This window comes from Camelina sativa, chromosome 19, assembly GCF_030686135.1.
Source record: "Camelina sativa cultivar CO46 ecotype springtype chromosome 19, ASM3068613v1".
In the NCBI taxonomy this organism is placed as follows: Eukaryota; Viridiplantae; Streptophyta; class Magnoliopsida; order Brassicales; family Brassicaceae; genus Camelina; species Camelina sativa.
The window spans coordinates 8,047,858-8,069,997 of record NC_141898.1 but is presented as its reverse complement, the minus strand read 5'-3'; the positions used below and the strand labels follow the sequence as shown (position 1 = coordinate 8,069,997).

The 22,140-nt window shown below is 35.4% G+C and overlaps 5 protein-coding genes, 1 long non-coding RNA gene and 2 pseudogenes across 7 annotated transcripts; 5 read left to right on the top strand and 3 right to left on the bottom strand.

Annotated features, from left to right (window-relative positions):
• Positions 1-1,440: 1,440 nt before the first annotated feature.
• Positions 1,441-9,672, top strand: LOC104765563 (serine carboxypeptidase-like 33; annotated as a pseudogene). Its single transcript, XR_015591113.1, has 9 exons — positions 1,441-1,727; positions 1,804-1,911; positions 2,029-2,124; positions 2,252-2,344; positions 2,547-2,635; positions 2,946-3,371; positions 3,487-3,582; positions 9,147-9,252; positions 9,398-9,672. The product of XR_015591113.1 is annotated as a serine carboxypeptidase-like 33 (transcript).
• A 318-nt stretch (positions 9,673-9,990) lies between these two features.
• On the top strand, positions 9,991-11,798 carry LOC104765562 (protein REGULATOR OF FATTY ACID COMPOSITION 3, chloroplastic). The gene is made up of 5 exons (XM_010489291.3): positions 9,991-10,345; positions 10,502-10,556; positions 10,654-10,710; positions 11,006-11,083; positions 11,209-11,798. The coding sequence occupies exons 1-5, from the start codon at positions 10,097-10,099 to the stop codon at positions 11,712-11,714; spliced, it is 945 nt and encodes a 314-aa protein (XP_010487593.2). The 5' UTR covers positions 9,991-10,096; the 3' UTR covers positions 11,715-11,798.
• Positions 11,799-11,808: 10 nt separating this feature from the next.
• LOC104765561 (uncharacterized) lies at positions 11,809-13,240 on the bottom strand. Its single transcript, XM_010489290.3, has 2 exons — positions 12,669-13,240; positions 11,809-12,327 (listed from the first exon to the last, which is right to left on the bottom strand). Exons 1-2 carry the CDS (start codon positions 13,056-13,058, stop codon positions 12,055-12,057), a joined length of 663 nt encoding a protein of 220 aa, XP_010487592.2. The 5' UTR covers positions 13,059-13,240; the 3' UTR covers positions 11,809-12,054.
• Positions 13,241-13,558: 318 nt separating this feature from the next.
• LOC104765560 (pectinesterase inhibitor-like) lies at positions 13,559-14,531 on the bottom strand. Its single transcript, XM_010489289.3, has 2 exons — positions 14,217-14,531; positions 13,559-13,952 (listed from the first exon to the last, which is right to left on the bottom strand). The coding sequence occupies exons 1-2, from the start codon at positions 14,404-14,406 to the stop codon at positions 13,606-13,608; spliced, it is 537 nt and encodes a 178-aa protein (XP_010487591.1). The 5' UTR covers positions 14,407-14,531; the 3' UTR covers positions 13,559-13,605.
• A 519-nt stretch (positions 14,532-15,050) lies between these two features.
• LOC104765559 (uncharacterized) lies at positions 15,051-16,480 on the top strand. Its single transcript, XR_015591112.1, has 4 exons — positions 15,051-15,429; positions 15,807-15,865; positions 15,978-16,034; positions 16,146-16,480. It is a non-coding gene; the product is annotated as an uncharacterized LOC104765559 (long non-coding RNA).
• A 958-nt stretch (positions 16,481-17,438) lies between these two features.
• On the bottom strand, positions 17,439-18,254 carry LOC104765558 (pectinesterase inhibitor-like; annotated as a pseudogene).
• Positions 18,255-19,733: 1,479 nt separating this feature from the next.
• LOC104765557 (cell wall / vacuolar inhibitor of fructosidase 1-like) lies at positions 19,734-20,557 on the top strand. Its single transcript, XM_010489288.3, has 2 exons — positions 19,734-19,994; positions 20,182-20,557. Exons 1-2 carry the CDS (start codon positions 19,803-19,805, stop codon positions 20,482-20,484), a joined length of 495 nt encoding a protein of 164 aa, XP_010487590.1. The 5' UTR covers positions 19,734-19,802; the 3' UTR covers positions 20,485-20,557.
• A 654-nt stretch (positions 20,558-21,211) lies between these two features.
• LOC104765554 (cell wall / vacuolar inhibitor of fructosidase 1-like) lies at positions 21,212-22,044 on the top strand. Its single transcript, XM_087502063.1, has one exon. It carries the CDS (start codon positions 21,395-21,397, stop codon positions 21,941-21,943), a length of 549 nt encoding a protein of 182 aa, XP_087358189.1. The 5' UTR covers positions 21,212-21,394; the 3' UTR covers positions 21,944-22,044.
• Positions 22,045-22,140: the final 96 nt, after the last annotated feature.

Genomic DNA, 22,140 nt, shown 5'->3' with positions numbered 1-22,140 from the left:
AAGCCCAGTTCATATTCGACGTGGCTTCACGTGATTGGGCGAGATTTTTTGGAAAAAAAGAAAATATTTCATTTATATAAATATACAATTTAAATAAGTATGCAATTTAAATGTTAATTTATAAGTTTTTATAATTGTAATATGTTTAAGAATATTATATTAATTTATAAATATATAATTGCTTTTATATAAGTATGCAATTTAAATGTTAATTTATAAGTTTTTATAATTATAATATGTTTAAGAATATTATATAAATTTATAAGTATATAATTGCTTTTATATAAGTATGCAATTTAAATGTTAATTTATAAGTTTTTATAATTGTAATATGTTTAAGAATATTATATTAATTTATAAGTATACAATTGCTTTTATATAAGTATGCAATTAAATATTAATTTATAAGTTTTTATAATTATAATATGTTTAAGAATATTATATTATTAAATCTTATGATCTTAAACATGTTTTCCCAATAACTAACTTCTTAACAAAAAGATTTAAACTAATGATCTTACATTATCTTCATAATATTTTTACTCTAAAAACACTCAAAACTGTTCCCTATAATAATCCCCTAATTTACAAAGTTCTAAGTATTATTATCAGCCCATTTAAAGTAACGTTTGATATCTAACCTGTCTGTTTATAGTTAGCCAATGCCTATTCTTGGCCCATTTAATTCTTACTCCGCTTCTCATTACCGGCCAAATAAAAATGTACCACAAAATTACTGTATTGACAGAATGACAGTGATGATTTTTTTTTTTTTTGACTGTATGATTTACACAACAAATATGAAAATGTCCCCATCATATGCATTATGAACAAGAGGCTAAGCCTCTTAGGAAGTTAGTTGTATAGTATAAATGGGGAATCTCATTATTGACTTTGCTTCCTAGCTAGGTAGTGTGAGTAAGGCAAATGACATGATAATTTTAGTGGAGTCAACACTTGGCATGTACATCATGGCCATCGCAAACCTTCTAGAGAAACCGACTTCGAAGTAAGGATTAAGCTTTGTTTTATGTCTTTGTCTTTGTAATAAGAAACATATTTGTAATATCACTATTACTTTTCGTAATGTTTAAATTTGAACTTGCATATTATGCATTTTAGTTTCCAATCAAACAAAACAGAAAGAAAATTAAAAAATAAATCATCCTATTACTTATACTAGTGATAGTACACAACTAAAACGATAAAATCTATTAATAAGTTATCAAATGAATTGGTCACAACTCAGAAGTGTACTACATTCAGCTTCCATCCATTACGATCTTGACATAAAACAAAAATAAGAATTGTAAATTCTTATCCTTAATTATGTGGCCACATATACTCTACTTTCCACAATCAACCAACATCCCCTAATACATTCACTTCTTTATATACACATTACATACGCTAGACAAAGGCAAATACCAAGGCAAACAAACAAAATCCTGAGATGAATTTGACTCTTCCAATGAAAAAACTAAATTTTCTGCTGATCATCTCATTATTGCTATTATTATCATTACGTCATCAGGATTATCACATTGAAGCACAAAATTCAGACAAAGTAGTTAACCTTCCTGAACAACCATCGAATCCAAAGGTCTCTCACTTCTCAGGTTATGTCAACGTCAATCCCGAAAATACACGTTCACTCTTCTTTTGGTTCTTCGAAGCCTTGTCTGAATCTCCTTCAACAAGACCGCTAGTTCTCTGGCTTAATGGAGGTAAGTGATCAATTCACTTAATTATATATGATTATAGTTTTTTTTTTACCTATTTATATGGATGATCCTGCTGCAGGTCCAGGTTGTTCCTCTATTGGATATGGAGCAGCATCTGAATTAGGACCTTTTCGTATTGTTGAAAATGGGACAAGCCTTAGTTTCAATCAATACTCTTGGGTCCAAGGTTTTTATCTAGTTCTCGTTACAAAATTTTAGCCGGATAAAATAATATCTTAACAACAAATAATTAAGCTAGTTTTTTTGTATAACTTCACGAATTTTTTTGTTAACAAAAATGCAGAAGCGAATATGTTGTTTTTAGAATCACCAGTTGGAGTAGGGTTTTCGTACACGAACTCATCTTCCGATTTGGACAACCTCAACGACGCTTTCGTTGGTAAGTAAAAGTCCACAAGAAGGTTCTCAACTCTCAAAATTTATTTAAATTAATAAAACATTGGTTATATATACGACTCTAGTGTAAACTTAAATGTGAGAAATTACTTAGAGATATTTTGTAACAGCGGAAGATGCATACAACTTCATGGTTGCTTGGTTTGCAAGGTATCCCCAATATAAGTCTCGTGATTTCTTCATAGCTGGTGAAAGCTATGCCGGTGAGCTTAATTAATTACTCTATATTGTTCTTCTCGAACTGTTGAAATTTCATTCTGAGAAATTCGTAATATCTAGATTGGAATCTATCAACTATGATTAAGCAAAAAGTATAGGATCTTAATTACAAGTACAAACTGAAGCATGAAAATTAATGGGCCTGAAATATTATATGGCATGGTTTATTTACTCTTTAATTTACAGGTCACTACGCACCTCAGCTAGCCGAGATTATATACGATCGGAACAAAATTAAGCCAAAGGACTCCTTCATTAATCTCAAAGGCTTCATCGTACGTATTTTACTATATATTATTAGTCATCGTATAAACTTGCCATGTCTATTAATACGTGCATGGTGATAGTGTAACGTAAATCCAATGCGACCGACTTTTTCTTGGAAAAAAACTTCTAATCAACTCACAATTTAATGTTACATGGATTGTGGATCCCTTGTATATATAAGTAAATGAACACTAAGAGATTAAAAAAAAAAAAAAAAGAAGAACATATAGATTTCAATGTTACTTGTTTCTTTCTGAAAAAGATTTTAAAATTTTAATTATGATTTTCTTTCATAATAATAAAAGTTTGTCAATATAGGTGGGAAATCCATTGACGGACGATGAGTACGATAACAAAGGGATTCTAGAATATGCATGGAGTCATGCCGTGATCTCTGACAATCTATACGACTCTGCAAAACGTAGCTGCGACTTCAAGTCTTCGAATTGGTCAGAACCCTGCAACGTTGCCATGAGCACAGTGTTCACAAAATACAAAGAGATTGATATTTATAACATATATGCTCCCAAGTGCATATCTAATAGCTCATCAGGAGCTTCCTACTTAAGTTCCGGAGCTAATTATAAGTCTCTGGCGGTCAAAGACTGGTTCAAGAGAGTGAGATGGTACGAAGGATACGATCCTTGTTACTCTAATTATGCTGAAAAAAAATTTCAATAGGGTCGATGTTCAATCGTCTCTTCATGCCACTACACGAAATGTAGCAAGATGGAAAGTTTGCAAGTAAGTTTAATGTTTAATGTAGAAATGTAGAATAGATCTGATTTTTCCTAATTATGTATATGAAAAAGGCTGAAATGTTAAGTTCAATATTTTTTCTTTTTACCGTGATTGACAGTGATTCAATATTGCAAACGTACCATTTTACAGTCTCCTCAATGTTGCCTACATACAGTAAGCTCATCAAAGCTGGCCTCAAGATATGGGTTTATAGGTACTCTATACTTTTATCTATAGAATTGGTGTTTATTTCAGAAATATAGAATGAAACAAATAGCCTCTCAGTATACAATATCAATGTCAATGAACTTTTCCTAGCTGATTTATTCCTTTTGTAAATGGAAACAGATCATTTGAGGAAATGTTTGCGAGGCTAATATAAACTAGTCAGTAGTCACCTATATTAGCCGCTTAGTCACCTATATTAAATTATTACCGAAACATAAACATTGTAAGATAGAACAAGGCACAAATAGTGAAGAGAAATCTTTATTCAATATTTCTGCTTAAAGGGATACAATGACTATTACAGAGCTTATATAGGATGGCTACAAAGTAGGAGATTAGGGCACACATCAACACACACACGTCAACATCGGGGAACCAAGGGCATCAAATCTGTTATGGAGAGCGACCTGTTGAGCTGTGCACGCCGTGCGTTTAAGAGTAGGTGGCGTACGGTTTGACTGTGTCAGCGCCTTGTTACCGTTGCAAGATATAGAGGTGGACTTGGTAATGGGCTCGGTAATGTGTATGAAGCCGGGCTCGGTAATGTGTTTAAAGCCCATCTCAGTTGAGGCCTTAAGAGATTCAAAAACAGAAGAGGAGATACCTTCTGTTTGAACTGTAGGGTCTTGGTTAATACATCCCCTCAAATTTGGAGTGGGAGGTAAGACAACACCAAGTTTGTATCGCAGATTAAAGTATGGCTGCTGAGGAAGAGATTTCGTGAAGATGTCAGCAAGTTGATATTCAGCAGGAACATGCTTGACCACCAAAGCTCCCAAGGCCACTCGTTCTCTAACAAAGTGAAAGTCGACATCAAAAGACTTGGAGCGATTGTGCATTGCAGGATTTGCAGTCAAGTAAACAGCAGATAAATTGTCACAATATAGTTCTGGTGTGAGTGGTTGAGAGACACCAGTTTCGTGAAGAAGTAGAGATATCCACTTGAGTTCTGATGCAGCGATAGAGAGAGTCCTGTATTCAGCTTCAGTCGAGGATTTAGATACAGTGGGGTGGCGCATGGCAGACCAACTGATGATGTTTGAGCCAAGGAAGGTGCAGAAACCACCGACAGACCGTCTTGTTTCTTTACAATTAGCCCAGTCACTGTCACTATACGCACGAAGAGTGGATTCAGTGTCAGAGTAAATGTTGAGTCCCATACTAACTGTGCCTTTGAGATATCGCAGGACCCACTTAAGGAGATAAAAATTAGCCATTGAAGGCGAGTGCATTTTCTGGCATACAAGATTCACAGCAAATTGTATATCAGGTCTTGTTAAGGTGAGATACTGAAGCTTGCCAGCTAGGCTTCGAAAATAAGTCGGATCAGCGAAAGGGACCTCCTTTCCACGCACTTTGTCGAGTTGCAGAGGTAAAGGAGTAGGCATTGGAGCGCAATCAGCCATGCCTGCAGCGACTAACAGATCCATAACATACTTTTCCTGATGAAGAAAGAGTCCCTCAGAGTGATAGTGAGCTTGAATGCCCAAAAAATATTGCAGACCTCCCAAATCTTTCATTCTGAATTCCTTGTTGAGATGAGCAAGCAGAGTACTGACGAGTATAGGATTGTTACCAGTCAGAAGCATATCATCGACATAAAGAAGAAGGAACATCATGTCATTTCCTTTGAGATAGGTGAACAACGGAGCATCAGCATAGGTGCATGTGAACCCAAAATCAATAAGGAAAGTGCTGAACTTATCAAGCCAAGCTCGAGGAGCTTGTTTTAGGCCGTAGATTGCCTTGTTGAGCTTACAAATGTAGTATGGCTTGTCTTTGTCCTCAAAACCAGGGGGTTGGTGCATATAAACTGTTTCCTTTAAGTCTCCATGTAAGAAGGCATTCTTAACATCAAGTTGCTTGATGGTCCATTTGTGAATAGTTGCTGTATGCAAGATTGAAAGCACCGTAGCAGTTCTTATCACTGGACTATAAGTTTCCATATAATCAACACCTTCCTCTTGTTCATAACCTTTAGCCACTAATCTCGCTTTTAATCTATTAAGAGATCCATCTGCCTTTAGTTTTGTTTTAAAAACCCATTTGCAACCAAGAGAATTTGGACAGACTTCAGGAGGAACTAAATCAAATGTACCAGTCTCATGAAAAGATTCGACTTCCTCTCCCATTGCATTAGTCCAACCTTCATCTTGGAGAGCGGTTTTCACAGTTTTTGGCTCGGGATAGCTGCTTTTAACTGTGAACAGAGCATATCTGGGATTCGGCTTGACAACACTAGACTTAGCTCTTATAACCATAGGATGAACAGAATCAGTGGTTGGCACAGGGACTGTAGATGTAACCATAGGCTCAGCAAGTACAGCTTCTGTAACCACAGGGACTTCGGTATCGTAGTCATCATCATCATTGTCAGAGTCGTGAGACGAAGAATTTGAGGAGACATCAGTAGACTCCAAAACACTCTCCCCACTAACATTACAAGACTCATGATTCTCTAGACAGACATTAGACCTTTGTGGAACTGAAGCTGTTATTGGAGCTGCAGTAGAGTTTTGAACTGTAGAGTCTTGTGAAGTGAAGCTTCCCTGCCAGGCTGAAAGCAAAGGAGTATCATGTGGAGATAATTTCCTGCTGAAGACATTGACAAAAGGGAATTTAGACTCATCAAACAGTACATATCTGTTGATAAAAACTTTTCCTGATGGTGGATGATAGCAGCGATAATCTTTGTACTTTTCATTGTAACCAATGAAAACACACAAAAGCGATTTAGGATCAAACGTATTGCGAGAGTAGGGACGAAGATATGGGTAGCACGCACAACCAGAGACGCGAATCGATGTATAAACTGGTGGTTTTCCCGTAAGCATCTCATAAGGACTCTTCTTATCAGGCAAAACCGAAGTTGGAAGAAGATTTCCAAAAAACGTCGAGGTAAAGAAAGCTTCGACCCATAAATGATGTGGAAGTTTCTCATGAAACAACATGGATAGACCGAGTTCTATAATATGGCGATGCTTCCTCTCTGCAAGACCGTTTTGCTGCGGAGTCTAATGACACGAAACTAGTTGTTGAATGCCACAGTTACTTAAGTGTACAATGAACTGATTATTCATAAATTCACCCCCTCCATCACACTGAAACATAGCAATTTTCTGCTGAAACTGATTTTCGACCATCTTTTGAAATTGTAAAAACACAGGAAAGCAATCAGATATAAGACGCAGAGGATAGAACCATGTAAACCTTGAATAGTTGTCAATGAAGATTACATAGTAACGAAAACCCTGAGTCAAAACCACTGGAGAAGGTCCCCATAAGTCACAGTGGATACGCTCTAAAGGTCTACTAGAAACAAAAGAAGAGGAAGTAAAAGGGAGTTTACTAATCTTTCCCATCTGACAAGCATCACATAACTGATGACTCATCTTATTAATAACTATGGCCTTATTTCGTGAAAGCTGTTGAAGAACATCTTGATGAGGATGACCTAGCCTCATGTGCCACACCTCATCACTTGTAGCATGTTGTCTTGCAGAGTAACACGCCATGAACCGAGGATTCTTCAACAGATACAGATCCTTACGTTTGGGACCGCTGGTGAGGAGCTGCCTTGTCTGTTTGTCCTTAATAATCACAGCATCAGAATCAAACTCAATTGCACAAGGATAATCAGAAGTGAGTTTTGAAACAGACAATAGTGATTTTGTGATACCAGGACAAACTAAGACATCTCGTAAGGGCAAGTTACCTTGATGAATTGGCAACACATATGAACCGATGTGAGTAATAGGCAAAAAATCACCGTTACCAACAATGACAGAGTCCTCACCGTTGTATGGTTGAGCTGTCTGTAGCTGAGCAGTGGAGTTTGTGATATGAGTTGTAGTTGCAGAGTCAGGATACCACCTAGTTCCAGTTTGAGTGTTAGGACCAGAAACGTGCATTGCAGTGAGTGCTTGTGTCAAGTCTTCAGCCTGATAGGAGTGATCAAAACGTTTGTAACACTTAGCAGCAGAGTGACCATATTTGTTGCAGATCTGACAAGTAGGGCGTGTGTCAGAGTTAAAGGAAGAACCGTGAGAAATCTGTTGATGGAAACCTCTTCCTCGGGTTGAATAACTTCCACAACCTCGATATCCACCAGACTTACCACGAGACTGACCACGACCACGAGTTGAGTATCCTCTATCAGTAGTGAAAGCCAGATGAGGAGATACTGACGAACCAGCATAGCGTTGAATCTTATCATCAAAGTTAGTCAGTTTTATCACAACATCATCGTACGTCAATGGAAAGGTATCCATTTGACTTTCAATAACAGTAGCTATAGACTCATATTCCTGACCTAACCCATGAAGAACTCCAAATTTTTTTTCATTTTCAGGAACAAAGTAGCCAATAGAATGTAGTTGATCACAAATCTGCTTAATAGAGTTGAGATACTCAGCTAAAGGTTTTTCAGCCTTCTCAATAGAGTAAAGACGACGCTGAAGGTCACTTTTCCTAGAGGCAGAGATGTAGTTGTATTTCTTTGCTAGAGAGAACCATACCTTTCCAGAAGTTTGAAGACCATACATAGATCTGAGAGCTTCTTCCGAGAGAGAACCAATCAGCCATCCCATAATCTTCTGGTCATTGTGTATCCAAGTGAGGAAATCCGGATTTGGAGCTTCAGTCTGCGCATCTCCATTTTTGACTGTTCTGGTTGCAGGGGGACACGGAGAGCTGCCAATGACATGACCCAACAACCTCTGATTGTTAAGCCAAGTTTCAAACTGGATTTTCCACAAAAGATAGTTTAAGGAACAGAGTTTTAAAGTAATACAATGAAAAAAACATAAAGCGGAAGAATCAGAGTTATCAGCCATTGGCGACTGAGCTCTGATACCATGTAGGATCAGAAAAGGAGATATCTTCTGTTTGAACTGTACGGTCTTGGTTAATAAACATATGCACGAAATGCACGAGATTCTTGAATGCACGAGAGATTTTTACATCAAACATACATATTTTTATGGGATACTTTATAGTACATTATAAACCACTTTTTACTTTCCTCTCCAAAAATATCACAAGTATTTACAAATTTTATAATACCACACAAAATACGTCAACATTTGGAGAAAAGGTATCTGAATGTTGTCATAGCCTTCTTAAAAAACATTTTTGTGATACTTTTTGAAATATATGGTCGCTTTGGAAACAAATTCATAGTACATATGCCACGAGATTCACGAGGTAACCCGCCGACGATGCTATGATAATTATGATTAATTCACCCACCAAAATGTTGTATTATGTACATGCCTTTTGGATCTAGTCTCGTTATATATATATATATATATATATAAGAAAATCTTTGACTGATTAGTTAGCTGTCAAATGAATAAACTACTGATGTAATTGTACATTTTTTTCGTATTTGACAGGTACTGTTTTCCATAATCTCCAAATAGTTTGGACGGTTTAGAAATCGGGAAAACCAATGCTAATTAGTCTATTTGAAAAACAATTTAGTAGATATAACATTATATCTAATTATATAGTGACAACAATACTTATCATCGTGACATCGTCTAACAGTGGAGATGCCGACGGGAGAGTGCCGGTGATCGGAAGTAGGTATTGTGTTGAAGCTTTAGGGCTTCCAGTTAAATCCGATTGGCATTCTTGGTTCCACAATCATCAGGTTAATTAGGGGTTGTTATGAAATTATATATTAATGTGATACTTTAGCCGAATAAGTTTGTATTAGTATAGTTACAAGATTTTGACCCAAAAAAAAAAAGTATAGAACAAGATTTTTTTTCTTTTCTTTTTGGTATAATGTGAAGGTGGGAGGGAGGAAAACGGAGTATGAAGGAGGGTTAACGTTCGTAACGGTGAGAGGAGCTGGACACTTGGTTCCTCTCAATAAACCTGAAGAAGCTCTCGCTCTTTTCCGGTCCTTCCTTAACGGCCAAGAACTTCCCTCACGCCCCTAGACAACATCATCACTATACAGTATCATATTGTACTCTCTCTTCTTTTTTTCCCGATGAGTATATAAAAAAAATACATTCATACATAATAGAACATGTTTCTTCTCACTGTATCTACCAAACCATGTTACAAATTAACAATAATAATGACTTACGCGTTGTGTGAATGCCTTCGTCAACGTAGAGAAGAAAGTGGTTGTGTTGTTGTTGTCATAGAAGCAAGAGGGAAAACAACAACTTAAGTAATTATGTTCAAAGTTTAGTCCAAATCCAGTAAGATTAGTTGTAGATGCAAATACTTATCTTTTTTTTGTGTTCAGAATTCTTTAATTAGTTTGACTCTCTGTGATTACAAAATAAATGGCCTAGTTTTAACAGTACGAAATTTCATCTGGCATGTTTCAAAATTATAAAAACTATAGGGATCAAAGTGAAATTATTATAAAACGTTTTCTTATCCAAAAACCCAAAACGTCTCTTTGCTCTTCTTCTGCTAAAACCCTTCCCTTCTTCTTCTTTCTTCGTCTTCTTCACTCGTGCTTACTCACTCCAATGGAGTCACTCCTGCACGCGTCTTCGTCTCTAGTGTCTCTCAGACCCAGAATCGACGGTCGAGATTCATTCATCAACCCGTCGCGCCGCGTGTGTCTTAATCCTAATCTCGGCCGCAGAGGATCTAAACCTCTTTCTTTGGTCGTAGCGGCGAAGAAGAAGAAAAGCAAGAAAGATGACAATCATGGCTTTTCAGCTAAACCTGAAGAAGCCACTGGTCCTTTCCCTGAATCCATTCTTCTCAAAGAGGTAAGCTTTTTTCGATTTTTGTTCGAATATTTTTTGATGGACTTTACTGGTTAAAATCTGAGAATTGATGGAATTGGGGATAAAGTTAGTAGCTTTTATTGTTTCTGTGTTCATCATTGATGATGAATTTTGTGTTATTGTGGATTTGATTTGCAGAAGAGGATGGATGAAGAAGGTGACTTACTTCCCGAGTTTGCTGATGCTGAAGAAAGTGAGTGATTATTTTATATGCTTAGTGTTGGTTTTAGTTTTCAGTATGATTTTTTTGGTTGTTATAAATTTGATTGTTTCTTCTCTCGTTAACACAGAGGAGCTATATGAGTTTTTGGATCTTCAGCTTCAGAGTGACTTGAATGAGGAAAGGAGTAAGTTTTTGATTTTACCTTTACTGTTCTCAAACGATGAAATGTGGTGACGCGTTATCTAGTAGAAGCTGGCTCCATGTTGACCTGTTAGTTATGCCATGATCTAAACTCATTAGCTTAGCTTTAACTTAGGAGAGGAATTTGGAATTATGCAATATGTTTTTCTCTAGATGGTCGGGAGCTTACCCTGGAATATGATCAAACCCTCTTGACACATTGCATAGAGAGAAAAAATGGATTATGTTCATTGATTTGATATGACTCTGTTAATGATGTATAAGCTATGTGTGTGCAGTGAGGCACTATGAGGTGGTTTACTTGATCCATGAAAAACATGCTGAGGAGGTCGAAAGCATCAACCAAAAAGTACAAGGTGAAAAGCTTTTTCCTTTCTTATGTTCTGTTGTTGTGCTCACTAGATTTCAATGCAAGACTGATGCCTAAGTTTTTTTTAGTTATTGCGGTAGTATTTAGTTAAGTTTGTTGATTGGTATTCAGAATTTCTGAAGGAGAAGAAGGGGAAAATTTGGAGGTTTAGTGATTGGGGAATGCGTAGACTGGCATACAAAATACAGAAGGCAGAGAATGCTCACTATATATTGATGAACTTTGAGATAGAGGCGAAATACTTGAACGAATTCAAGGGATTGTTAGATAGTGATGAGAGGGTGATTAGGCATCTCGTGATGAAACGTGATGAGGCCATCACCGAAGACTGTCCTCCACCTCCTGAGTTTCACTCTGTTCGTTCAGGTAATGAATTTTATGATGATGATGATGAAGAGGAAGAGTTTGAGGAAGGTGAAATTGAAGGTGAAGATGGGGAAGAAGATGGTGATAATATAGAGTACAAAGTAGATGATGATGGTAATGTTGTTATGGTTTTGTATGAAGATGAAGAAGAAGGAGAAGAAGAAGATGGGGCTAGTGAACCAGAAGAAGGACAGGCCAAGTCAAAAAACGGCAGAAGAGAAACCCGGAGAACAGTTAACGTAGGAGGATAGAGCTGTCTGTAATACTTTTAATTTGAGGTCATGTTTTGGATACTAGATCACATATATAATTGAAGTTGTTTGTTTTACTCATAACAGCATCATATTCATAAAGTAAAGAAACCAAATTCTTCCAACTTTATAAAGAAGCGTAGAACAACACTTAATTTGTTTGCAGCTGTCTCAGGGAACATAAAGAAACAACACTCCATTAAGCTCTAAAACAACACTACCACTAAATTAAAAAAAACTACATCAACCCAACAGATGATTCAAACACTGTGAATTTTTGAATCCATCTCCGACTTCTTCTTTTTTCTTGGATTTGATGAGGTCAGTTCGAAAGTTAAAACTAACGTTTAGAAGGCCTAATGTCATCACCAGTGACATCTCCTAGCTCACCACTGTGCTCCTTAGCAATCCTCTTCCTCTTGGGCAGAGGCTCAGATTTGCCAGCACTCAAGCTGATGTCCTCATCAACATCATCTTCTTCAATCTCTTCATCAACGTCCTCTTCCACGACATTCTCCTCAGGCTCAAAATCACTTGCGTCATCCTCATCTTCAACCTCAACAACTGGCCTCACTAAGTACTCTGTTCCAAGATCCTCCTCCTCCTCCTCCTCCTGCACAGTTTGAATGTAGTATAAGTAGACAACACATCACATGGTCTATTATAAGATTGGGGACGAGCACCCAAAAGGAGAAGCTGAAATGGACCAAAGTTATTAGGTTTGACTTCAAAAAGAGATAAGGTCAAAACTTCATTTTTGTTTTCTACTAGAACAAAGACTAAAAAAACCCTAAAAAATCTGATTCGGGATAAGTATAAACCCTACTGTACCTTGTATCAAAGGACAATTTTATAGCAATTGAGACACATGCGAAGAAGATTAAGAGTCCGAATTAGAGCTAAAGAGACCGCAGAAAAACCCTAGATCTAGAAAAAAAAAATATAGATTCAAACCTCTTCTTCATCGTCGTCGTCTTCCTCATCATCATCATCGTCTTCGTCTTCGTCTTCAGCTTCATTGTCTTCATCGTCGTCTGCGGTTACTTTTCCTCCTCCGTCTTTGGTTTCCTCGACTTCACTGTCGTCGTCGTCGTCGTCGCTTAGAACCTGAATCACAGGTTGCTCCGCCTTGTTTTCCTTGTCATCTTCAACAGGCGCCATCTTCCCACCAAACAAGCAGAGATTTTTTTTTTTCGGTCCAGTAGAGAGAGACTGAGAGAGAGAGCAGAAGAAGCAGAAGCTTCCGAACCAGCATTTAGCTGTAGAACACTCAAAATTCAATCGTAGCCGTTCAATCTGAAACACTACAAGGATTGATGAGATGGCATCACATCGAACGGTCATTTGCACACGTGCGATATGTGCCAGTATTTTTGGGCCTTATACACAGTTGTTTGGGTTCTACCTTAATGGGCTAGATGTGAGCCCCATTGATGTAACTATTTTTTGTCTAACTTATTTATTTATTTTTTTATCTTTTTTTTTTTGTGCAAATTGTCTAACTTATTTAAATTACATTTTATCACCTCATATCTTGCTATAAATATTATTTTTCGTTATCAAATGGTAGTATTTTCTCAAATGGAGTTGAAATAATTATGGAAGAAGAGGTTAAATTCTACGTGTTAAAAAAAACATTGACATCTTATAAAAAAAAAATTAAGGTAAGGAAGTAATTACGGAGACTTTGCATATTTGATAGATAGAAATACGGAAGCTAAAAAAAAATTATTCCATTTAAATTCTACGTGTTAAAAAAAAAAATTGACATCTTATAAAAAAAAATTAAGGTAAGGAAGTAATTACGGAGACTGCACATATTTGATAGATAGAAATACGGAAGCTAAAAAAAAATTATTCCATTTATAAAGAATTTAGTCTTTAAAACAATTTAATTAGTAGATATCGCTTTGATAATATCGGTAGTCATATCAGCGATATCATGGACGGCTTTGTTACGTCCGGTTAAAGGCGATTTCCTGGCGAACTGATCCTCACAATAACCCGGCTTCGACACAACCTCGTTCATTTCAGACATAGCTTCAGAATATTTTTTTGCCTTTAGATCAGCCACCACCGCAGGTAAAAACCTATCAATGGCCGCACCGTACTCCTCAATGCAAGTTCCGTATCTCTCAAAGTCTTCACGGAGACTGATTTTTCTTAGGACGGAGATAAGATATTGTTGCATCTCCTTGACTTTCTTTGTCGTCGCATCGACAGCAATCCACGCGAATTCTTTTCATGGTTCAAAAAAATAAACATATAAATATATATATATATATATATATATATATATATGTTTTAGTTACATAACATTGCAATATATCATGTATATATAATGACAAAAGCTTAAAAACAGGAAAACCATTTCAAGTATATATCATGTATATACTTCATGATTTTTGAAGTTTTTCGTAAGACAGTATAAATCAAGTTTGTCGATAAAGAGTTTCTCTATAAGAAAATAAAAAGCCAAAGAATGATATTTGTTAATGTTACCTTGGACATCTGAGGTTCTGCTTCTAGGATCAAGATTTAGAGTAGAGATGCATAGTGCTTGATAACGGGTTTTTTTGCAGAGTTGCTGTTCAGCGACAGATACCGATACCGGATTAGACTGAATTGCTTGAGAGAAAGCTACTTGGATAAACACGAGGAAAACAGCAAATAATTTCATGAAATTATTCATTTTTTAATCTGTGTTTTGATTGCTACAAACGAACTGTTAGTGAATCGTTTCTAGTTTCAAGGTTGACTTCATGGGGTCAGAAGACATATATATTTTGTTTGAGCAGACGAAAGAAAGTTTTTTAGTCTTCAGACTACCATAAATAGGTATGGAAATATTCTCTCTTCTGGTCAATAATATTAACCTTTTTTGTTGACGAAAAGGGCAACTGATCTGTTCTTATACCATTCATTCTTCCATCCTAAATTGAATGTGTTTGACTAGAAAATTAATAATAAAAATGAACCATTGCTTCTATGTGAAGCGTTACATTCTTTTTATCATTTCATGTGTCCGACGACAAAATTTATCATTTTCTGTGTCGGACGACAAAATATATGAAGCGTTACATTCTTTTTTTTTCTGAAGATATGAGGTCTTGCTCCTAGGGTCAAGATTGAGAGTAGTGCCACAGATGCTTGGGTAAGGGTTAGTTTTGCAAATTACTTGCATGAGCTTAGAGGTCTCCTAAAAGACCGAATTCGTTGAAACTTGAAACAAAGCTATTTTGGATTTGAACAAGCACGACAAATTAGAGAATAATTTCATGGACTAATTCATTTTGTTATTTGATATCAATGATAGTGAAATTTATTAGAATACTTGAATATACATAATTTAGGTCATCTCCATCAAAGATCCTTAAAGATATCTTAGGAGTTTCTTAAGTCAAAAAAAAAAAAAAAAAAAATCAAAACTGCCAAATATACTTGGCATCAGCGCTTACATAAGTGACTTTAGGATCCTTTAGAACCGACGACGTGTCAGCATATTGTTGGCTATATTTTTTGACAAAAGAATTTTTTTTTTTACCCTATCTCCTTCTCATCTCTCTCGTCTTTTTCCGAGGACAAACTGTTTTGAAGCGGAGGAGAAAGTCTGAGTAGGAAATGGCTCTGAAGTTTCTGAACGAGAAATCTGTGAACAAGGGTGATGCTTCTGCTGTTGTTAAGTTGTAGAGCGCTATCAAATTCAATGGCAAAGGTGTGTCCGACTTTTTTTTTCTGATCTCGGTTTTGATGAGTTTGATGGATTTGTTTGTGTTGGATCGTGTTTGGATGGGGTTATTGTTAGATGAAATAGGTTATTTTTCAAGTTACAGCCTCATGATCCATTGAATTGAGCCTAAGAAATTAGGAGTTGAAGTAATTGATGAATAGAGTGTGAAATTGGGATGAATATTTGTCTCTGAGTCAATCAAAGTTTAATCGGTTACACTAGCTGGCTTAGAGGTACTTGGATTTGTTGGGTCTCTTGAGCTCGGAACCAGTTGGATTGGTTTGATAGATATGGGAAATAAGTTTTGGATTATGTTATGTGCTAAAGGGTGTAACTCATTGGGGTCTAATTCTAATGTGCAGGTCATTTGAACCACTCTTATCAAGCTGAAGGTGCTGATGTGCAAGGATCAGGATGGGTGGTCAGTTAGTCTAATATCACCTTTTAAATTTCATTGGCTCACATTGTTGAACGTAGTGCTTTTCACTTCTAACCATGATCATTGATTTTCTTGTATCTGTTGATTGAAACAGTGGTTCGGTCTAGACAAAGAACTGAAGAAGCTTGTGGTTGACACAACTGCCAATCAAGTAAATTATCTATGATCTATAATGCGATATCTTTACATTGGTGTGAAGTGATTGGTTTTGTTAACCTTTGAACGACATTGTTTGCTTTGGGCTCCAAAATACCTACCAAAGTTGTACCACCACCGAGTACTGGTAAGTCTGAATGTTGCTGTGATGTCCGGTTTCCGTTTGGTTTGGTGTCCTTTGGAAAGAATTGATCATCGAGGACATGAGTGGTCTTGATCACTTGTGTTTTGGGGATTTGCTGGCCTTAGCCAACACTGCATCACTCTGTTTCTCCGGTCAGATCCCAAAACCTACAAGTAAGAGAGGACTTTTGATTCTGATTGAATTAGAAATGAAATTGCTTAGTCAAATATGAAAGATGGACTTAGAGATAGCTACTTGTCTCTGGTTATGTATTTTAATATTGGCACAAATCAATATTAAAATTAATCATTTCGTTATCTATTTTTAATATGCTTTTATGTAATGTTTGTTTAAATTTTTATTGAATGCAATATTTGTAAGTTTTTCAAAAGTATACAAGTCTTATGAATTTAAACAAAATACCATAATAATTTACAATATATATATATATATATATATATTTTTTTTTAAGAAACTCAAATTTAACAATCTTCAATGGACCCATGAAATATTAAAGTTTCTTAAGAAGTTTTTAATTTCATTTTTTTCCAAAATTAAGAATAAGATATGTTTTAAGATACTTTGTTTAAATTCTTTGATGGCAATGCCCTAATAAGGTTGCAGTTTTAATAGGATCAGAAGCTCTTTAGTTTTTATTTTTAGATAGACTATAGTAAGAGATATGTTTACCCTATTATAATTTTCTTTAAAACGACTATTTCAGCTCTAATTTTAATCGAATCCTAATCAAAAAAAATAAAAACCTGAGTTCGGTTTAGTATCTTCCGTTGGGTTTATTGTCGCAGGCCTATCGCATACCATGTGATATCTTATTTATGACCATTTCCACAATTATTCAAATTGGCAACCACTTAATGCATATTCAAATCAAAGCATTTAAACTATATTTTAAAGATCTAATAATATTTAATTCCGAAAAATAGAGTCACTATTCCGAAAAAGATGACAATGTAATGCATAATTGTGGATGGTAATTATGAACTACCGAAAAGGGATTTTGTGTATAACATAGAATATTTGGTATCCTATATGACGAGGTTTTGAGGTAAAAATATATATATATATATATATATATGACGAGGTTTTATAATTTATAATGTGGATTAAATTTATATGGTTAAAGTCTCTTTGTTGATAAAAATGGAAGTACATTTTTTATTTGAACATTGATAATTCGCTAAAAGATACTAAAAATACTAAATCGAACAATACTAATTTTTTTTTTTTTTTGTCAAACTGCTTTCTAAAAATTTATTAGTAGTTATTCACTAGTAAATCGAACAATACTAAAAATGTATTAATAATTCGCAAAAAGATATTTGATGATGACATGATGTCAGCAGTCATATCAGCGATATCATGGACAGCTTTGTTACGTCCGGTCAACAGCGAACTCCCGGCAAACTGCGCCTGACAATTATCTATAGCCAACACAACGTTCTTCATATCAGATTTCGCAACAGAAAACTCCCCAGTCTTAAGATCAGCCAATGAGTCAATGACGCGGGTAAAAACCTACGAGCGGCCGAACCGTACTCATCAATGCAAGTTTTGTACTTCTTCAAGTCTTCACGGTCTTTGATGTTTTTAGAGCTGGAGATGAGATAATCTAACACCTCCTGGACTTTTTTTGAAGTCGCATCGATAGATATGGAAGCAAGCCCTTGTTTGAAAAAAAAAACGATTAGTGAATATAATTTATTATTTTAATATTTTAGCATAACTTTTTATCATGACTAAATTTAATTTTACTCATTTTTACATCTTGGATTATTTATTGTTTAGTTAGCCTAAAAAAATGTTAATAGACTATTTTTATGGGAAAAGAAAAAAACAATACTATTTGATCAGCTCACCTCGTATATTAGAGTTCTTGCTTCTAGGGTCCAGATTGAGAGTAGATACGCAGAGGCTTGGATAAATGTTACTTTTGCAGAGTACTTGTACGTGCTGAGGTACCGTATCAGATCGAACTAGTTGAGACAAGGCTATTTGAATGTGAATAAACAAGAAAAATATACAGAATAATTTCATGGAATTCTTCATTTTGTGAATGGGAGTGTCTTGAAAGCTAATAGAAAACCTTAGTGAAATATATCGTTTTAAGTGTTTAAGTTGGCTACTTATAGGGTCAGAAGCTCTTTAGTTTATATTTATGACAAGATTAAAAAAAATTATATATTTTTTAGACTAGTACATATATATAATGTAGTATGGAAATTAAAAAATTTGAGAAACTTATTAATTAGATTACACATTTTTTTATTTGTGTACACGTAATTTTTTTTAGATACAGTATGTTTTAAAGACACATGATATGCATTTTTTTTTTTTAAACAACATTTTATGGTTATTTAAATATTCATATTTATCATTTATGCATTGCTTGTCTTTTAAAACTTTGTAAAATAAAATAAAAAAACTTGTAACATATTTAGGAAATTATTGATTTACATGAGTAAGTTTCAAGATAAATAAAAGCACACAAGCCATTAATCTCTTTTGGTCAAAATGTAGACCAAGCCATTAGCATTTGAATATAATAGCTTCTATTGTCTTTCTTATTGTGATCGAATGTGTTTGACTGGATAAACATAGGTATGACTAAATGTAAAACAAATAACATATTACATAACTTATCAACCTTGATTCATGGTTATAGATTGTTTCACATCCAGTGCCTATATCCTACATTGTAATCTTTTTAATTAAAAGATTTTCATTATAACAAATATTGTCTGATCGGAATTTACAGTGATTTCTTTAATTGTATTCCGAATTTGAAATCATACAGTCTGGTACAATGGATGTTGTCAGACAATACTTAAAATTTATATGCAAGAAATCTATCACCACAGGGCATCATATGCTACATTAATTTGTTTATCACCATAGATATCCATAAAACTATTTCCCTTCCCCGTAACTTGAAATTAAGCAACCATTCAATGCATATCAGTCAGAGCAACTCGTAAATTGGTAATTTAGTCAGAGGGATTATCCCCGGACTTAGAGGTTAATTAATGACCTAAGGCCATGAATGTTTACAAATTTTTCAATAGTTTTTTATTTTTGGATTTTGGGGTTGTAGAGTATATATATATACTCTATATTATAAGTAATGAATGACTAATCGTTGTCAAAAAAAAAAAAAAAAAAAAAGAATGACTAATCTATCCTTTACTTATAGGGAATAGTTTTTAGTTTTTTTTTTAAGTCAAATTACATTAGAAAGAAAAAAACTAATGAACGATAGATTTTAGATTTTCATTAAAAATTGACAAAAACCATCAAAATCTAGATTTTCTATTTTTTAGGAAAATCACTTAAAATCTTGATTGGCTATAAAGTAAATATTTGGAAAAAATTAAAACCAAAATCAACTTCAAATTCAATAACCATTCAAAGCCTAAAATCTATGTATAGAGATAACACGTCAATGAATATGCATTTAATAAGTTGTTAAATGTATCGATGCAACGAACAAAAAAGGAAAAGAAAACGTTTTATAGCACAATAGTTAGTCACACCTACAAACACATATAAATACACACGCCTTGGAATGCATATTAGTCATCTTAATATATTCCGATTAGTCGTAATCGAAAAAGAGAACAGATGAAAATGTTTAGGGTGATAATGATGATGGTTATGGCAATGGTGGTGGGAGTTGCGTTGGGTAATATCGTAGATACGACATGCAAACAGACACCTGACTACACTCTCTGTCTCTCTCTCCTCCGCTCTGATCCACGTAGCTCCTCCGCCGACACCGTCGGTCTCGGTCTTATCCTCGTCGACAAAATCAAGGTATATACCTCTCTCTTAATTATAAAAAAATCTCAATTTTGAATAAGACATTAAAGTGTCTAGTCACGGGGGTTTGGTTTTGTAACTTTTTAAAGTCAAAAGGCAGTTTTGTCCCAAAAGAAAAAAGTAAATCTTCTAGTATTAAAATGTAAATGCATTTTTTGTTTTGTTTTGGGAATCTACGTAGGCGCTTGGGACGGAAACGCTCGGGCAGATCAACGCGGCGTACAAAACCAAACCGATGCTTAAACGTGCATTGGACGAATGTAATCTGAGATACAAAACGATCGTAGACGTTGACGTCCACACTGCCATCACAGCTATCAATGGAAACCCTAAGTTCGCCGAAGGTGCCGTTGTCGACGCTGGTGTTGAAGCCTCCGTTTGCGCAGGAGGGTTTCCAAAAGGCCAATCGCCGTTAACCGGTTTGACTCAGAGAATGAACAAGATCTGCGATGTGACCAGAGCCATCATCCGAATGTTGCTCTAGTATTTTACATCTAAAATTTAACATAATGTAAAATAATAATAAAGCTCGTAATCATGCTTGGTTAATTGATTAATTATAGTGAAACGATGCACCGTTACTAATGCTAAACCGGTACTAGCTAGCTATAAGAACCGGCTATACAAATAAAATTCGGCACGAAGTTTCTAGAACCGAATCACTGGATATATAAAAACATTCACGAGCCAGATATCGACTGACGAGAGAAGACAGCCCCCACAATATTAATTACCTTAAGGTATTTTAAAATTGTTTGGTCGACGTTGGGTATAGTGTGTGGACTCATTATATAGTGGTATTTTTTTGTCGTATGTGACCGACTACTAAAGTACTCATACATCAAATTAAAACCACACATACCCTTCGTCTTTCTTTTGTTATAGTGCCAACAACCACATGTAACCAAAAGGATAAAGTGTAACAAACAAAAACTAAAAGACCATACACTATCCATGTACTGTATAATAAAAATTAGGTAGTATGATTCAATCAATACACCTACAATAATACTCAAATTGAAGTTTATACTCTAAAATACGCAGAACAAACTTATACATTGTAAGACATCTATCAAACCAAAATAAAGTTTGTTGATCATCACGAAGCTTCGTTCACGGGTGGGATTATAATAACCACGTACACCTAATTAATCATTAACCTAGTTAACATCGATATATACCAAAATTCCTATGTGACGACACGTAAAAAACATCTTGTCTTGGTGATTAAAAGAACAAAATAAACATTCACTAACATGTAACAACTTTAAACAGCGATTACTATATATATAAGTCTAGAAACAGAGCTAGCAGTAGTAGTATACTCACAAAACCACAAGTCTTTAATTTATTGCATATCATCAACTTCTCAAAAATTTCACTATCTTGCGATCATGAAAGGATCCTCCAGTACCGTCACATCATTACCGTGTCTCTCCCTCTTTCTCCTCCTGCTTCTGCCGTCGGTATCCTCCGACGATCTTATAGACAAAATATGCCAAGCAACGCCGTTCAGCGACCTATGTGAAGCCTCTCTCCGTCCACTATCTCCCTCACCTTCCGATCCCATATCTTTAGCCGCAGCTATGGCCAGCGTCGTTCTCGGTAACATGACCGATACACTAGGATACATCCAAACGCTGATCAGACATACTCACGATCCTGCGGCAGAGCGTGCGCTTGCTCAGTGCGCAGAGCTGTACAGGCCGGTGGTCAAGTTTAATATTCCTCAGGCGATGGAAACAATGCGGCGCGGCAAGTTCGGATTGGCCATATATGTCCTAGGAGACGCCGAGAAACAGACTGATTCTTGCCAGAAAGGGATCACAAACGCCGGCGCCGACGATGAGAGCTCGGTGGCCCTTACGGCTAGAAACAAGCTGGTTAAGAATCTTTGTGACGTGGCGATGTCTGTGATTAAGTCTCTAATGAATGGACTTTAAGAATCTTTGTTAGTTCATTATTCTATATATATATATATATTTGTAATTACTTACACGAACCACCAAATTTCTATTATAAATTTGAAAGAGTTATTAAACTATTGAATCACATACCTATCAACTACAAATTGATATTTGTGAAAGTTGAAAGCAAAGCAAGTTTAATTGTCAAGAGCAAGTATATATTGATGAATGTG

Bases quoted from the DNA above. Each gene is read 5' to 3' on its own strand.
- LOC104765562 (XM_010489291.3), top strand. From the start codon at position 10,097: ATGGAGTCACTCCTGCACGCGTCTTCGTCTCTAGTGTCTCTCAGACCC. The intron at 10,711-11,005 runs GTAAGTTTTTGA...ATGTGTGTGCAG, and splicing joins TGACTTGAATGAGGAAAGGA to TGAGGCACTATGAGGTGGTT. The intron at 11,084-11,208 runs GTGAAAAGCTTT...ATTGGTATTCAG, and splicing joins CATCAACCAAAAAGTACAAG to AATTTCTGAAGGAGAAGAAG.
- LOC104765561 (XM_010489290.3), bottom strand. From the start codon at position 13,058: ATGACCGTTCGATGTGATGCCATCTCATCAATCCTTGTAGTGTTTCAG. The intron at 12,328-12,668 runs GTTTGAATCTAT...CAAACTGTGCAG, and splicing joins ACGACGACGATGAAGAAGAG to GAGGAGGAGGAGGAGGAGGA.
- LOC104765560 (XM_010489289.3), bottom strand. From the start codon at position 14,406: ATGAATAATTTCATGAAATTATTTGCTGTTTTCCTCGTGTTTATCCAA. The intron at 13,953-14,216 runs GTAACATTAACA...AACCATGAAAAG, and splicing joins CAGAACCTCAGATGTCCAAG to AATTCGCGTGGATTGCTGTC.
- LOC104765557 (XM_010489288.3), top strand. From the start codon at position 19,803: ATGAAAATGTTTAGGGTGATAATGATGATGGTTATGGCAATGGTGGTG. The intron at 19,995-20,181 runs GTATATACCTCT...GAATCTACGTAG, and splicing joins TCCTCGTCGACAAAATCAAG to GCGCTTGGGACGGAAACGCT.
- LOC104765554 (XM_087502063.1), top strand. From the start codon at position 21,395: ATGAAAGGATCCTCCAGTACCGTCACATCATTACCGTGTCTCTCCCTC.